This window comes from Xiphias gladius, chromosome 15, assembly GCF_016859285.1.
Source record: "Xiphias gladius isolate SHS-SW01 ecotype Sanya breed wild chromosome 15, ASM1685928v1, whole genome shotgun sequence".
Lineage (NCBI taxonomy): Eukaryota > Metazoa > Chordata > Actinopteri > Istiophoriformes > Xiphiidae > Xiphias > Xiphias gladius.
Window position 1 is genome coordinate 30,985,005 of NC_053414.1, and position 17,710 is coordinate 31,002,714.

Sequence of the window (17,710 nt, forward strand, 5' to 3'; positions counted from 1 at the left end):
ACACACACACACACACACACACACATAGTTTTCACCGTGCTATGACTTCTTGGTTTCTCCACAGCACCCTCTGTCATGACAGCCTCTCCAGTTCCCTTGCTTGGGTCCTCCACAGACTCTTTACCACCATCTTCACTTGGATGTGTTGTCTCCACACTCTCAGTTGTTCCATGTTTATCAGGCACTTCCTGGACAGCCTTCTTGGGAGTATCCAGGGATCCTTCCTCAACCACTTCAGACCCCAAAGAACCAGTCGAAGTAGAGCGTCTTTGACTGACAGCCACACTCTTCCTCTCTGGCTGAGCAGAGTCATTGGATGCTGTCTTGTGGTTGGTTTTGAAGTTACTGCTCTTTCCTCTGATGGGTTTCCGCACCACAGCCACTTGATCTGCAGATGACCTATGACTTTCACCACCATCCCCAGTCTGCACTTCCTCCTTCCTAGGAACAGCTTTCTTTCCATTAGCTGGAGCAGATTTGTTCTGCTGAGTAGAAGAGAAATATCAAATATTAGACAGACAACAGCTCTACAGTACTTGATATATGTAAGCTTTGCAATTGCACAACAGTACCTGGCTGGGTGTTTTAGGTGGGGTTGGGGTGAACCGGGATCCAACTTTAGCCTTGACATTTTTTAGGTCCAGTTTGGAAACTCTCTTTGCCTCCAGACTGGATGGTTTGATGCCTGTGAAAGCAGTCATCTTGGGAGACATTGAAGTAGCAGTGGTTGGTTTGGTTTTTGCTGCTCTGGCAGGCTGACTGGTGTTAGGCCGGCTGGTTTGGGAGCCCCCTGTGCAGCTTTCAGCTTCCTCAGGTGGAAGCGATGTCAATTCCTTAGAATCTTGTGCTGGAGTGGTAGAAGAAGGAGAAGATGATAATATCTGGATGATTTCACTAAGGTCCTCAGTAGGAGGTGGTTCTCTTTGGCTGTCTATAGGTAGATCCAGAGGACAGGCCACCTCAGGCCCTTCTAACCCCAGCTCTGGTTTCTCATCATAAGCCACACTCACAGCCACAGTTCCTTCTGTCTGGAGCTCATTCATCGCAGCAGAGCCACCTGGAATGATGAGGCCAATGCTGGATTGACTTGTTGAGGTTGTGAAGGTTGTGCTGCTCCTCCGTACAGCCATGTTGGAACTTACAGACAAAAACAAAGCCTCCTCTTCATCGTCAGCAGGGATTTCCGTTGCATCTGAATCTGGAATTGAGAGGCCATGCCTTCTTCCACTTCCACTGCTGAGGTCATCATTATTGCCACAGCCAGGGCTGTTGGTCGTCAGCGACAGGGCCCGAGTCAAGTTGTCATTATCGTTGCAGGTGTCTTGGCAGTATTCGCCGCTGTTGGCATCCAGGTAGAGAGACACAGAGTTGTCATTGGACTCTGACAGCTCCATTGCATTTTGTATCTTTCCTACCATGACAGCATCATTGTCATCTGGTTTACTATCCTCCTTTGGCACCCATTTTGAAATTACCACGTCTGTCATTTTGTCTGTTTTGGTCATCACTGTCGTCATCAGGGTGACCTCAAACATGTCATAGTCCAATGGGCTGTCGGTTCGGCCCCCACTGAGGCTGCTTAGACTCCGCAGTGACTCAGGAGACAACTCCCCCAGAAATGAAGAGGAGGAGGAGGAGGAGGAAGATGAAACTGAGTAAGTATTCCCATTGTGGTCTCCAGCACTGTGTAGAGGGAGCATCATGCCAGATCCAACTTTCCCCCTGACAGGGTAGCTCTCACTGGGTTCAGAAACACTCATCTCGCGGCCAGGAAGGCACAGGGGTAGTTGGTAGTGAAATAACAATGAATAGAGGTCTTGACAGTTTTTCAGCTTTAATCCTCTTTATGCTTTCGATAATGACATCTGATGGAATTTCCAATTCATTCTCCATAGGGCTTTGGATTTCTACATCTGTGTTTTGATAATATCTTAAGTATGTCATAGAGTTGCAGTCCATCCACTTATTTTAAACACTGCACAAATATGCTGCATTATTTCCAAAAGAGCTGTAAGTCATTGTGCCCTTGTCAAATGCATAACTGTAATTTAGCAAAGTATCCATTTAAGGGTATGAGACTGATCCTCGCATCTTATTTGAAGAAAAGATTCCACATTTTCAGGACTGCTGGTGAAAACATCTGAAAAACAAAACGAAGAAAGCAAATTAAACGTTTAAACTTTTAATTTTGATAAAACATCAGCATAACTGTATCCATGAAATCAATGGAATCAATTTCAGTTCTAGATAATTACCCTGTTTCCTCTCAAAAATGGTAAAAAAAAAGAACAGCACTGAAAGAAAACGTAATGTCCTTCTATTGTACAAAGATGATTAGTGGTGACACTAGTATACTATTTAGTTGGAAACTTATATTTAAGAAAGACGTTTTGAATTTTACATGATATCTAAAACTCCTGTAATTGATAAAACACTAAATGATGTAATCATTTTAATAACATTATTATTTTACTATTTATTACTTTTATGTACATCTTATTTTGCCCCCTGTTGAACCGCCATTCTGTTTTCTGCTGAAAAAACGCAGTGTCTCCACAAACTGATGGTAAACGACTTAAGAAATGCTGCCCTCTAGAGGCTAAAATCAAGAACTTGAATAGCCTTGTGAAATGAGTGTGAAGACCAGTCACAGTCAAACTCCTTTAGGGAGTGATGATTGGGATGGAACATTGACTTTTGACCCATATAATTCATTTTCTCGACCAGAGACCCCACGTTCAGATGAAACCCACTTGAATGTAACACGAATGTAAAACTTCCTCAGACTCCAAAGTCTGTCACTAATTTAGTGTCAGTTAACGAGCTCCATAAAGTGTCAACTTATTACATCATCAATTTACGTCTTGAGGCTCTGATTTTCCTCTTTAGTAGACAGAATTCATGCAAAGAGCGAGACTGACACCTGCTGTATGCTAGTGGCTGCCCATGCATGTCTGTAAGCGTGCATGTGCGTATGTGGGTCAGGGACAAAAAGAAAAAAAGAGGAGCAGCTATATAAAGGCAATCAGATCCAGGACAGTGCCCCATCTCCATTATCCAGTAATGACAGAGCCCCTGGGCGGCACAGAGAGTTGACTCACTTCCAGGTAGACAGACAGAGTAGAGGCACAGTTAAAAGCCCTCAACTGCTCAGGAAACCATTAGCTTGCTCAAACAGGATATCGGAATCTGTGAGGGGCAGAATTACCTGTAATGAACCACTCACCATACAAACACAGATGACATCAACCATTTTTAATAATTTATTTTCATTTGAGTAAGCTCCTTAGTTGCTGCAGAAGTTTTTCACCACTATACATTTCTGTGTGCATTTACCAGCTTGTGATTTTAGCGCTTGTGACAGTGGAATATGTGATATAACTGAGATAAAAGCATAGACAAAAATGTCAGTCACAATTTGAACAATACAGAAAAATCTTTTGCTACAAGAAACAAGCATAGACGTGATTCCAGTGGTTGCCACTGCTCAACGCTCACACTTTAAATACAATGGGTGGACAAAATAACAAACACCACATAATAAGTAAGTTCTGTAATAACAGTCAGAGCCTTGTGAAATAGTTATAATATCCCCAGTCTAGCTCCTCACTAACTCATAACGTATGAGCTAAAGTTGGGTCAAATCATAGAGACAGCCACGCTTCAAGGCATTATCAAACAGTCCTGTCAATCAAAAATGCATTAGATTCATCAGAAGTGCTGGCCATGCAGAGAAACTGGTAGGAAAGTCTGTATGTCCTTCAGAAACACATACAGATATGTAAGGCAATTAGACTGGAGTTTAAACTTTCCAAACACGCATTACATGTCAAACACAAACACAAGTGGTCAACCTCACAGTCAGTAATGGCAAACACTGCTCCCTATAGAATAGACACTCAGTAGTTTACTCTATAGAAATTTTTTGATGCATTGTGGGTATTTTTAGGGCACTCTAAAGAAACTTAAAATGATGCCTTACAAAGTCCTTTCAGGTGGGTTGGCTTGTCCCATCTATGAGAAATATTTTGTCTGGAAAAGACAGACAGCGCCTGCCCTCTGGCATTCACTGGGCCATTTCAGACAGTCCGGGAACATCACTATTCAAACTCATATCCTGATGAAATCTCATTTAATTTTGGTTTACATGTTTCATGAGGGTAATTTTCTCAACAATGGAACAGACAAATTAATTTGAATGATCCAACTCAACAAATGACAAAGAGAGAAAGGCTGTCCCACATTACAGTCAGGAAGAGTGAACAGCCCGCTTTCTGTGACATGAGGCCTCTAAAACTGAACTGACTTTCTCTGGCTTTAGCCCCTGCACTGCCCTCGACCAACCAAACATCTCATCCATTCCTGTTAGAATCAGTTTCACCATCAGGCTCTGAGGGCCTAACTGTCACTGAGTGTCTGTGTGTGCGTGTGTGCGTGTGTGTGTGTGTGTGCGCACATGAGTTTGAAGTGAATAACAGGGCTAATCCACAAGTTTAATGACTATTGTTGAGCGGTTAGACCCTGTGATGCATTAAGACATGCTTGTCAAGCAGGTTATGCCCATAGCTGGATGAAGTGGAAGAGGAAAAGATGAAGAGGAAGAGAGTGACATGAGTGAACACAAGATTAAAGAGGCACTACTCAGCAATTACAACAGGAGGCCTAATAAACAGTATAAAATGATTTAGTATATTAACTTAACTAAATTAACTAATTTAATAATTGCTGGGTATTCAAATCCATTTGGAAAAACCGAATATTTCTTCAACACTGGGAAAAAACTTTCAATCCCAAGTCAAGCCAGAGCAGCTTCCTATTGTGAGTGAACCAATTCAGTGTGAATACACAAGAAGATGTGTTTGTTTTGTAAATAATAAGGTAGTGTAAGGGATCAATGTTTTCTGGAGAATAATAATTGTACGTTCAGAAATCCAATTTGTGGGAATTTACTCAGTTGATGCAAATACACGTTATTCCAAGTAAGTTAAGAAATTGTAAATAATGAGAATAAAAAAACAAGAGGAAAATAATTATGTGACATTAAGTCCACTGAGTTTACCGAAGCAGATTCAATGCATATTGTTTTACTAACTGTGCAACATCTCAGCAGATAAGCAACTAAAAGAAACCTGATCTTGCACAGTGAGAAGGATAAGACATCTAATAAATGTATGCAAAACATAAATATTTTATAGACTACTATTTAGGATGATTTTTAATTCGATCTAATCATACCTATACTGTCCCAGGGTTAATACAGTACATGGGTAAAAAAATGTATTTCCTTTCTTTACTTTCATATCCTTTATGACTTTAACCAAGTTAAAGTCTTTATATTTAAGTTCAGAACACACAATATGATTTGGCCATAAATACTGATTTTCAAAATCAAGTTTCATCTCTGGCCTGTGCAGAACAGGGCACATTAACACAGACAGCAGTGTATAATGTTTATGATTCCAATCGCTAGTCTCCGGATTAAGCCTCAGACTACTCAGCACTGTCAAAATGACATCAATCTGAATATAATCATGTTGTTTGAGATAATGGACAATGCAGTGGACTGTATTCATTAAAAATTTCAGCCACTGTAACCAGGATGCTATATGTCTTCAACACTCAGTTAGGATTTTAAAGTATCGTGATCCCAGCTTCAGATAACTGTCTGTTAAATTGCAGTAGTTTTGGTGTTCTTTTAGACTGAACACATTAAAGACAGTACAGATGCAGTATTGCTTACATTCGTAGCCACTATTAAATATTCACAAGAGGTCAAAGGTGACACATTTCCCTTAAACATATCTTTCAATCTGCCTCGTGTCATGCAATCAGCCCCTGCAGATGCCATATTACTTCATAATATATTGTGATGTAACTTTTTCTTTGCTTTGCTCTTATCATTGTACACAGAGGTTAATTTCAAACAAGAGAACAACTGTATAAACAAAGTAAAACTACAAGGAAGGAGGCAGACCTCGCTTTCAACCGGATTGGACCAACTCAAACAACAAGCCTCATGGCTGCAGCACGGGCTAAGATAACCATACACACATGATGATGAAATGGAAATCACCATTTCTCAGTTTTTACCACAAGCTCTCCACTATGTAATCAACAGCACTTTCTTTTCCCCCGTTTACCTTTAAGGACCAGAGTATTTTATTTTTCCAAGCTTTATAATCATTCAACCAGCTCTCTTCCCCAACCACTGTCTTGTCTAGTTCACTGTTTTTCAAAGTCTCATTTAGGACAACTTTCTCAGGGGGGAGTTATCAGACATTCACAAGGCCTCTATCAGGCTGCCAAAGCATTTATTGGCAATATCAATCAATCGTTATAGGCTACTCTAATAATTTAAAATTGTACACAATTTTTAAAATTATTTTAGACACATCTCAATCATTGGAGCCCCCTGAGCAAAAGTTATTTGTCTTGCTATCCTGTGTTATCCCTCCTTTTCTGCTATTCAGACTGTTGTTTTAACCTGGACTTCAGGTTAGCAAACAGAAAAGCTTTTTTTCTTGTGTAGTCTGTGGAGCTGACTTGAGCCTGAATCTCTATCTCCGCTCCTATGGTTTTTTTTTTTTTTGTTCCTCTTTATGTGAATGTTTAACACACAGAATGCTAAAGAGGAGTTGCTCAGTGCCAAAGTGCAGACACTGGGTAGCTTTGATCTGTTAATATTTGAATTTGGTGTAGCAGGACACTGGTTAAACGAAATTCTAGTCATTGTACCATGTACAATATAGTAGAAATTCAGCATAGCATTTTACACATCCATGTATAACTGTATTAGAATCATTGTTTAACTATCTCACACAGCAGTCATGTTGTTATTGCGAGTCATTCTCAAAATGAAGTACAATAACTCTGTTGCTTCTGTCACAAGTAGTCTTCCTTAGTCCTCCTTGGCATTATTGAGGGCAAAGTTAGAAGAAATTTTTCTTTTGGCATAATGAGAAACTCTTAAGATTTTAGTCTTTTTCTTGTACTTTACCTCTGTATTTTCGTTTTATTTTACTTCTACTCGACCACATTTTAAAAGTAAATATGGTGCTTTTTACTCCACTACATTTATTTGACAGCTATAGTAACTACTTAGTTTAGAAATTAAGATTTACATTTTAAAAAATGAATAAGATAAGCATAGGAAATACAACGATATGTTAAAAATGAAACCATTGGTTCTCAACCTTTTTGGCTTGTGTCCCCTTATAAAAAAACAATGTCTAGTTTGGGCCCCCAAGTTTTCAAATGTCTATGAAGTAAAATTGTCCAATATTTAACCAAAACACAAATATTAAAGAAAAGTCCAAAAATCAATACGAATTTCTGAAAGACAACTTTGTTTTATCATCTTTCTTACCCCATTAATCATCTCAAAACCCCTCAGATTTATCTTGTGACACTTTAGAGGGGCCCGACCCCTAGGTTGGGAACCACTGGACAGAAGTACCTAAGTTTATATAAAGTAGTTAAACTAGCTCCACCTCAATCAGCTACAACAGTACTGCAATCTTATATCAGTACTTACAATTGAGGAGATCTCAACATATTTCAAATGTTCAGTCAGTCTAGAGTCACTGCTCCCTGAAAATGAAGCCGAATCAACCAGCTTGATGAAGGAGAACATACAGTAGCTGAACAGAGGAGGACAGAATACAAATACAGCATATGAACTTACAGTTAGGTACATGAATATTTGGACAATAAACACAATTTTCATAATTTTGCTCCTGTGCACCATCACAATTTATTTGAAATGAAGCAATCAAGATGTGATTGAAGTGTGGACATTCAGCCTTAATTCAAGGGGTTTAACAAAAGTATTGCATCAACTGTTTTAAATTAAAGGAATTACAGCCATTTTTATACATAGTCCCTCATTTTCAGAGGCTCAGAAGTAATTGGACAAACCAATATAATTATAAATAAAAGGATTATTTTCAATACTTTGCATTCAATGTCCCATGGACATAACCAAATGCTGAGCTTCCTCCCTTGAGATGCTTTTCCAGGCCTTTTTGTAGGTCTTTCTGCTCCTCAGTTTTGTCTTCAGTAAGTGAAAAGCATGCTCAATTGGGTTGAGGTCGGGTGACTGACTTGGCCATTGAAGATTATCCCATTTCTTTGCCTCGAGAAGCTCTTGGATTACTTTCGCAGTATGTTTTGGGTCATTATCCATCTGTACTATGAAGCACAGTCCTTACAGTTTTGCAGCATTTGGCTGAATCTGAGCAGATAGTATAGCCTTATACACTTCCGTATTCATCCTGCTACTTCTATCAGCAATCACATCATCGATGAACACCACTGAAGAAGAGTGCTGAACATTCGCAAACTACTTTCATTTAATTTTTTTGCTGGCTGTTAAGGTAATCAAAAGTTAAATTCATTAACATTTAATGTTAGATTTTCATTAAATCAGACACCATTGTAGATCATGTTTAAGGTCAGCATTTTTTCTGCAAGAAGCATTCAAAGTATTTACATTCACCTATCATCTCTGCATAAAGTAGTTTTTGTATTGGTGGTCCACCTTTCCTGCGCTGGACTCAGATTGCCTAACTAAATAGAACAGCACTCAGTAGAGTGCATACCTCCGCCAAGGCCAAATACTGAAGAAAATGTTAAGGAAAAAAATTCCTGGATCAGCCCCTTTAACCAGATCCACACCAAAATGTAATTGGTCCTTCCCTGGCCAATGCCCCATCCCTCCACCAAGTTTGGTGTAACTTAATTCAGTACTTTTTGTGTAATCCTGCAGACAAACAAACTAACAAACAACCAAAACAACTAAAAAGGCACTCAGAGAGCACAGACCTCCACCAAGGCAAATGTCAAACAACATACAACCGATTTCAGAGAAAAAAAACTCAAATTCATAGTAAATGATCCGGATCTCCCTCTAAATTTAATGGGTTCTTCCCTAGCCAATGCCCCATTCCTACACCAAGTTTGGTGCAAAATTGGTTCAGTCCTTTGTGAGAAATCCTGCCGACAAATAAGCAAACAAACAAACCAACATACAGACACGGGTGAAGACATAACCTCCGTGGTGGACATAACTGTAAAGGAAAAGGATTCAGCACGTAATCCAGCACGATTTTATTTAATTAAATTCACCTTCACTTTTTATTGCGCTGCAGTCTGAACACTGTCAGGGCTGTATTAAGTTACTGCTAATGCAAAGTTTTTTCTTCTGCTGCTGCTTCACATTAAATGCAAAACAAGCAAAACTGAGTGATTTATATTGTGAAGCAGCCACAGGCAATACAATGTGTTTGTAACCACAGTTAGCACTGACCATGATTGTTCTTCAAAACACATCTACTAAACAAGGCAACAGTAATTTTTGACGATTCTTTTTTTTTTTTTTTAAATCATTTTTAAGTATCCTCTCTACAAATATTGGCTCAGGTGAGCTGTCATTATGTTAAGCTTGCTACCCTGATGAGCTACTTTTACTGATGCTGTCTTTGCAGCAGCAGGACAGTATTAACAGTTAAGGTGCTATTTGTAAGCTTTCTCTGCCGCTGAACATGGTTTCTTGTGTGGCGTCAGCCATTGTTGCATTTACAAAAGAACATAGATGCTTAGAATATACCTTCTGAGCAGTGCTACTTTTTTAGAGAAGACTGGATGCTACAGTGATTAGAACAGGCCGGTCAGACTGGGGCCAGCTGGTTAGCATCCTATCTTCAGTATAAGAAAAGAAGTGATAGAAATAGAAACAAAACAAGAGCCAACATTGGTGCTGCTTTCCACCACTGGAGACAGCTCTTGGTGAGTAAAGAAATGAAGTTTGTTGCTGAATTTGCAACATTTCCTCTACACTGATAAGTAAACAGCTGTTAATACTAACATTGCCTTGCTATGTAGTGATAGCAAAACTTATATATATCTCCTTTATCAGAATTACAAGGCAGAGGCAACAATATCGAATCGAGCTTCAGATTCATCCATCTGAAAGGACTAGAGCAGCACATCTAAGACACAATTGCTTATGTTACACAAGTGGTTTTACATTACACAGGCAGTCTCAATTAAACTGTATTTTAGGTGATTTAAAATGCACACAGTGTGGAAATTAGCTAATGCCCGCCCAATGATTTCCCAAAACAACAATCTGCCCATAATTTCAGATTTTGAAGAAAATCCAATCAAGATATCTGCTGAAATTATTTTGAACTGGATCCATTTGATTTATTTATGATGGAAAATAAAGCATGCCCTGTGCTGATGGTTTTTGTTTCATCCATACACACAGCCAACGAGGGAGCTGGTTAACAGGTAGGAGGCACCTTTCCTACAAAGAAACAGTTGGCGAGTATCACCACAGCATCACATTACAGCAACAAACAGTTTTAACACAGTACTGTATAGTGATACAGTATGCATGTATGCAGTGGCATACATCTCTGCAGTCACAAAACGGAGATGACACACATACAGTATTAATTATAAGCTTACAATGGCAGGGTTACTATCGTAGTGGTGTATGTAAGACAGCAGCTGAAATTACACTCTGCCTCTCGCTGCATCACACACAAAGGTTAACCCCAATACAGAAAAAGTGATTGCCATAGAAATAAACAGACTGCTTAGTCATTCTGAGAGAAGATGAATGTGACTGTGTGACTTAATAAGCAGCTTGTGTCATGCTGCCATCAGGATTTTCCCGCCTACATTCACTGCAGAGGTGTGCGAGTGTTTACCGGTAAGAGCACGCCTATGTACATTTGTGTGCGTGCAATTCAATCTCCTAACGCGACTTCTTCTCTCTCTTCTCTCTCATAGTTTTGTGATTTCTCGTCTCTCTCTCCTCTCTCTTGCTGTCTCTTTCTGCAGGTATTTCTGCCCCTGGTGCTAGAGAGTCTGGATCTGTGACTGAAAACCACCTACAGCCCCCATGATCCTGCTCAGCACCCACTGCCTCAGATATTATGATTATCATCTATATCTTCTTTAGTCATCTATCATGACTATCACAACTATCATCTTTAGTTTTATTAGTACTATTATTCACCCTATTGTTATAATTATTAATTTTATTATTAGTCTCACTATTGTTACACATCTTTATGTTACACGTCTACTGTGCTTGCCCCCCCCCTTTTTCTCCCTCTCTCTCTCATTCTCTCTCTCTGTCTCTCTCAACCCAGCCGGTCGGGGCAGGTGGCTGCCTACCATGAGCCGGGTTCTGTTCAAGGTTTCTACCTCTTAATACGGAGTTTTTTCCTTGCCACTGTCGCCAAGTGTTTACTCATATGGGAATGTCGGGTTTCTGTAAATATAACTATAAAGAGTACGGTCTAGACCTGCTCTACATGAAAGATGTCCTGAGATAACCTCTGTTATGATTTGGCACTATATAAATAAAATTGAATTGAATTGAATCTATGCTGACATGACATGAGCACTGTGTGTGAGGTTGTAGCAGGAAATGTGACACTGCTGACAGGGTGTGTGTGTGTTGGGATGATGTAAAGGACATAAATGCACACTACTGATTCTCCCTATAATCCTACAGTGGGGATGGTAGTGGAACTGAGGTGAGAGACATCAAGAAACACTAGCGGTCATATCAATGTCATTGTATTTTCTAATATGAATATTATGACAATAACATGATACACTCTTATGTCTATAAAGCAGCTGAAAATGCTACCAGCAGCACAAGGATAGTTATGATGTTCAAGAGCCAGGTGAAAAACAATATTAAGATCAATGTCAGAAGAAACTGTATAAAACACAGTGATTCACGGCTGAAACAAACAGAGGCAGTATTTGAGTAATGAGAGTGATCCTAATGGACAGTGAGAGCAGTGTGGAGAGTAATAATGAAGGTACTAGTAGCAGGAACAGAGCTTGTTTGCTGGCTGCCAGCCCAATCAGGACTGGTCCTGAGGTTATACTACACAGTGCGGAGTGAACTGTTATTATATAACCAACTAGCCGTCCCTCTCCAGCTCTGACACTACCACTATCTTAGCAGATCAATACCTGGATACATGGCAGTGGATGAGGATTAATTTGAACTGTAGCCTTATTAGTGTCCTGTGCCTTACTGTAGTAGTGAAAAAAAGCTACGTAACTTGGATGCCAAATTGTTTATCACCAAAATACCAATGCAAAAATTACATTCATCTGGTATTATAAGTGTTTCTCATCAGTGAAATACAGAGCATGTGGTCTGCCCATACATGGTCAGAAATGTTCACACAGTCAGAGCTGTACAATGGTTTTACTGCATGAACCAAAATTCCTGAAACAAGCAATAATGCACTGTTGGACTCCACTCGCACTTTTTGGGAAAAATTTTTGAATAGTATAAAATGTAACCTCGAAAGTTGTAGCTTTTCAAATCATCATTAAAGTCTCAAAGTCTCTAAACTGTCTGATCTCTTAGATGTATCATTGCTCTCTAAACCCCTGTGTGATCCTGTTCCCATCCTCAGGGAACAGCGAAACCTCGGCTCCGGCTGCTGAACTTTATCACTATCAGGTTATGTCTTCCTATGATGGTATTAATCCATCACTTGTTACAGTTATTTTCACTTGGGACCTGAAGCAAGCTAACATATTAGCATACAGTAGGTTACTTTGTCTTTTAAAATTACTGCAGTACCTCATGACTGCTTTTCATTTTGGGCCTATACCTTTCATATAATCACATGAACTTAAAAACATTTTAATTTAAATGTATGCCTGTTGGTTACTTTAAATTAAGATGTTAAGATGATTTCAACATTAAAATGCATTTAGCTGTCAAAAACACATATTTGACAGTTTGCTAAATGATTGTTTTAGCTCTTGATTTATCTATAGACCAACATTAGTAATATAGATTTGAAAAAATAAGTATTGTAAGCACTTAATTTTTAGGACTTCATTGGCCTCTATGTTAAACTGCATTTAAACAAAAGACAACTGCAAATCTGCCACTTTCAGCTCAGTGAAACAATGCTTTGACTAAAGTCAAAGTACATTATGAAACGATTTAGTTACATGTTCAGTCATCTCAACAAAGCATCTGGAAACCATCAAACCCACCGTCTTCAAAGTCTAAAGAGGAAAGACTACATCAATGGTTAGTATCTTCAGTTTAGCCATCACTCTGGCATCACCGCCTTATTACCTTAATCAAAATCTCAAATACTCTTTTCTAACTATGCTAAATGTACAGGAATTTTTCCTGGACTTTACAGAAATTTAGAGGATTTCTCAGCACGTTCTGAAACATGCCAAGTCTAGGCTACAAGCGAAAGGTTAAATACTCAAAAACAGGGTATGATTTCCAAATGTAATCACAATTACAAAAATAAGTATTTTCTACAGTATAATAAGAATTATCACTATACTATTTACTATATATAAAATTAGTTGTGTACAATCATTTAAGGTAATTGGCTGGAAATTATCACCATGATACAAGTTAGTTTGAAATGATGGACTTGTTTTGCACCAGCCAACATCTCTAAGTGCACAGACCATTTGCTTTCCAAAAGAAATATGCCTCAGAATGCACACACATGAATAAGAAACCACACATGCACATATCCTAATCTGATACGTAACTGTCACAGCTGTAACTTACTTGTCTGTTTCCTTCTTCTCAGGCTGCAATGCCGCAAAAAACCATCCAGCTAAAAATCCTGGAAGCTACTTCAGCTCGCTTAGATTCCTCACTTTAGACTGGCTAACAGTTGGCTGTCTTTCCTCACACACAGTCGATCCTCCTCCTCACACACGGACAGACCCGTTGCTGCACTGCACTGTACGTTCATGCCTCCTTTCTTATCCCATCACTGCTATGAGTAAGCGTTTGTTAGGACACAGGCAAGGGAAGAGTATGCAGGCTGTGACGGCGGTTGAGAAAGGGAGGGAGGGATACACCTCCCTTTTTGGGTCTGAAACACGAGCATGCTGCTCGGTGCTGCAGTAAGAAGAAACAGTGTGTGTGTGTGTGTGTGTGTGTGTCTAGCTGTCTTACATAGGCTACTTTTGGGGACATATTTCAGACTAAAGACCAGTTAATTGGGGACGGCTCGTCGAATTGGAGACAAAAGCCGTGTCCTCATATGGGACAGAAGCTGATTTTTGGGTCAGCGTGTAAGGTTAGGGTTAGGGTACGTCTCCAGGAAATGAATGCAAGTCTATGTAATGTCCTCAAAAGTGACCTTGATCAACATGTGTGTGTGTGTGTGTGTGTGTGTGTGTGTGTGTGTGTGTGTGTGTGTGTGGGTGTGCGTGTGTGAAACAGACTTAGTCAATGCAAACTGCTGTTTCTGGCATAGGACTATGGCAAGAGGGAAAGACATTCCTCAACTAACACACACACACACACACACACACACACACACACACACACACACACACACACACACACCTCTTCCTCAAGCTTTAGTGTGGGAGGGAAAAGTCAGTCCCATGTCTGTGTTTATACACACAACTGAGTCAGGAAGTGTGAAGGAAAAAGTGTGTGGGTGTGTGTGTCTCTCTGTCTTCCAGGTAACCTTACCCTGGTCAGAGTCCGCCCTCCACTTCCAAAAGAGTAGGAGGAGCCAGTCTTGACCAGTCCAACTGGGTTGGCTGTTGCTATGCAACGTTAGGCCCCCTCCCTGTTATGGTTGCAGGAGTCTGAGAGGAAACAGACTCCTGCAACCAATAACACCATTAGCACTAAACTGCTAATGGTCTTTCTTTTCATATCAATAGTGATTACCCAGACACGCAGATATTCTTAGAAGATTCTGCAGCCAAAATGTCCTCACTTTAAATGTCTAAACTCAAACTGAATTGACAGAAAAATTATCATGCACATATACAGTTGGATCCATAATATTTGGACAGTGACACAATATTCGTAATTTTGTCTCTGTACACCACCACAATGAATTTGAAATGAAGCAATCAAGATGTAATTGAAATATAAATTTTCAGCTTTAATTTAAGGGGTTTAACAAAAATGCTTGGGAATTATTGCCATAGTCCCTCACTTTCAGAGGCATAGAAGTAACTGGACAAACCAACATAACATAAGGATTATGCATTTTGCTAAATCTGAGCAGATAGTATAGCCCTATACACTATAGTTTCAAGTCTCTCTAAGGTGACCCAGATAGATGTTTTATGACTTATGGGGGGCCTACATATGGAGCAGCCTGCAGCTTTACCATAGACAAGACAAGTTATGATTGTCTCATGTTAGAATTTGACTACTGAAAACTGAATTGAATTGAAGTGGGCAAGTGACACAATTTGTTTTATTGACCTGTGGGCACTGCAAAAACAACATTTTTGTTCTACAGGTCTGATGCAGTGGGTTTTAGCCTTTCAAAATTTGAGTTTACAAGGAATACTCACATTTTTATAACAGGAAAAATAAGCTCGCTCATTAGAGATCTCCAGCAGATATGTGTAATTAAGTTTTCGGCTTGAAGTTTTCTAGTCTCTATAGCTAAAAAGTGATAGGTGGTTGTTTGTAGCACTAGTCATCGTCATTGAGCAGTGAGTTGAGCAATGGGGGAGTTGGAAGAGTTTTGATAGTCCAGAGGGGTAAGAGTTTTTCTTTCAAACCAGAGTGCAGGCTGGAAAGTGAGCATTAAAAGACTACGGGAAATACATCACAGGAAATATATTGTAGCCTACTGTAGCTTGGTAAAATTCACCAGTAAATGCAATTGCCGATTGCCTCCGCTGAGAAAATCTTATCCAACCTTACATCATTGAGCCAGAGTCAGTCGCATGATATTGTGAAAGAGTACAGTGACAGAGTAATGTAAATGTTACAGTAATGCTGTGCGCAGCTGTAATCAAAATGGTCAGTTAACTAACTCAGGCTTATTTTGTAAAAATTATAGGTGTAAAAATTCAATTCGTGTAACAATAGCCTTAGTTATTATACACTTAATTTGATGCAATTACACTTACTTTATATTATTTAGCAACCGTAACATAGATTGCAGTAATCCTATAACCTTGTAGCACTTTCCTGGTGTAGTCATACCTTACCAATAAAGATTAGTTTACATGCTGTAACTACATCAAATGATTGTGCAGTGTTTCCTCGACATTTTTATGTCTTGTAGCTTGCCAGCTCAGCGACAGAATGACCGCTTGGTGTCTTGTTCTTAAAAAAGTTAAAAATAAAAAATAAAAAATAAAAAATATATGAAAAAAAAAATAAAATTTGGACAGTGGGTCCGCGTGGGCAGTGCTCGTGGAAAATGGCTGAGGGCAGTGACTGTATAGTTGTGACATCACAACCTTACAGAAGTCCTGACAGCTCGTTTACAGACACAGTTTCTAAATACGTGGTGTCATTCTCCGTGGAATGAGCATTTTGATACTTTCACTTGATACTTAATTTACAGTTTATAGCTCCTACACCTACTTTATAGTCAAAAAAGACATGTAAATATCACTTTCTACAAAATGGGACCTTTAAGTTTGTGAGTGATATTTTATCACATCCAATAGGAATGATGGACAAAAATACAAAATAAAGACCCACACCCAAACAATAATAAGATCAAGATTGTAAAACAAAAGTTATTTCCTTTAAGAAGTAAGAGAACAGCATATGAAATCAATGCAACAAATATTTTTTGAACCTTGCTCTGCATTTGCATGCATAAGAAATTACTAATGTGGCAACAGATCAGAAACTTACATTAACTGTGATTCAGTTCACTGATTGCATGACTCAAGTGGGCACTCACATGCCACATAGACCCTGCAGCAAAAACTCCATTTTGAAATTAACTGTATCCAACACGGGTGATTGAGCAATCCACTGGCCTAGTAAAGCTATTAAGATGACTTCATGTCATTCACCCTGCTATGTCAAAGAGGGAGTGGACCTTACTAAACAATGTTAATGCTCCCTGTACAAATGCCAAAATATAATTTTTTCTCTTTCTAAAAAAGGTGTCTGTCATGAATTTATGGACATAGTAGAAATATGGCCATTAGCTGACAATAGTAGCTGATGATAACAACTTACCTTGAATAACTTCTTGGAACAGGTTTTCTATTTTTCTTGTGGGCGTGACCTACATCTGATCCAAACTGATTTTACACTGCAAACTAGCTGGTATAACGTCACTTATAGTTTTTCATTTTTTGGCACTTCTTCACAAGCTAAACTTACATTAATCAATATATTTGATACTAACATTGAACAACACCACTGTGTAATCAGAAAGGGGCTCTAATTGTGTCAAAATCATACAAAATTGTTTTTAATGTCACAGCACACTTACTATGGTATGGTTTAGTCTCACTGCTCTCATAAAAACTTTTGGCAGCCGTTTCCTTTAAAAAACTCCTTCAACCCCTATATGTCAAGTCAAAGTCAAAATCAAGTTTACAGTCATAGTTGAAATTATTGGCATTCCCTTAATTTTAAGTACAGAAGTTAGAATATCTTCAGAAATAAATGCAAATTAACAAATTTTGTATAATAAGAATATTTAATAAAATGTCCAAAGATACTGAAGACAACAAAAAAAAGCTAAAATGTTAATTTGTTTATCAAATTTTATAGCTGGATCAGAGATGACACCAAGATTTTGGAACCCAACGAGACCAGTTCGGTCTTATTATCATTTAATTGAAGAGAGTTATTGGCCATCTAATATTTTACATCCTGGTGGCAGTCAAGGAGAGACTTAACTGAGTTGTTATTATTATCACCAGGTTG

The 17,710-nt window shown here is 38.9% G+C and overlaps 1 protein-coding gene across 1 annotated transcript in view; it reads right to left on the minus strand.

Moving 5' to 3' along the window:
• LOC120800018 (microtubule-associated tumor suppressor 1 homolog) overlaps positions 1-17,710 on the minus strand; it is a 78,966-nt gene that overhangs the window by 50,610 nt on the left and 10,646 nt on the right. Inside the window, exons 2-3 of the mRNA XM_040145729.1 lie at positions 573-2,140; positions 36-485 (exon numbers count right to left, since the gene is read on the minus strand). Of these exons, the coding sequence (XP_040001663.1) occupies positions 36-485; positions 573-1,760 (1,638 nt within the window). The 5' untranslated portion in view covers positions 1,761-2,140. The remainder of the gene's footprint in view (positions 1-35; positions 486-572; positions 2,141-17,710) is intronic.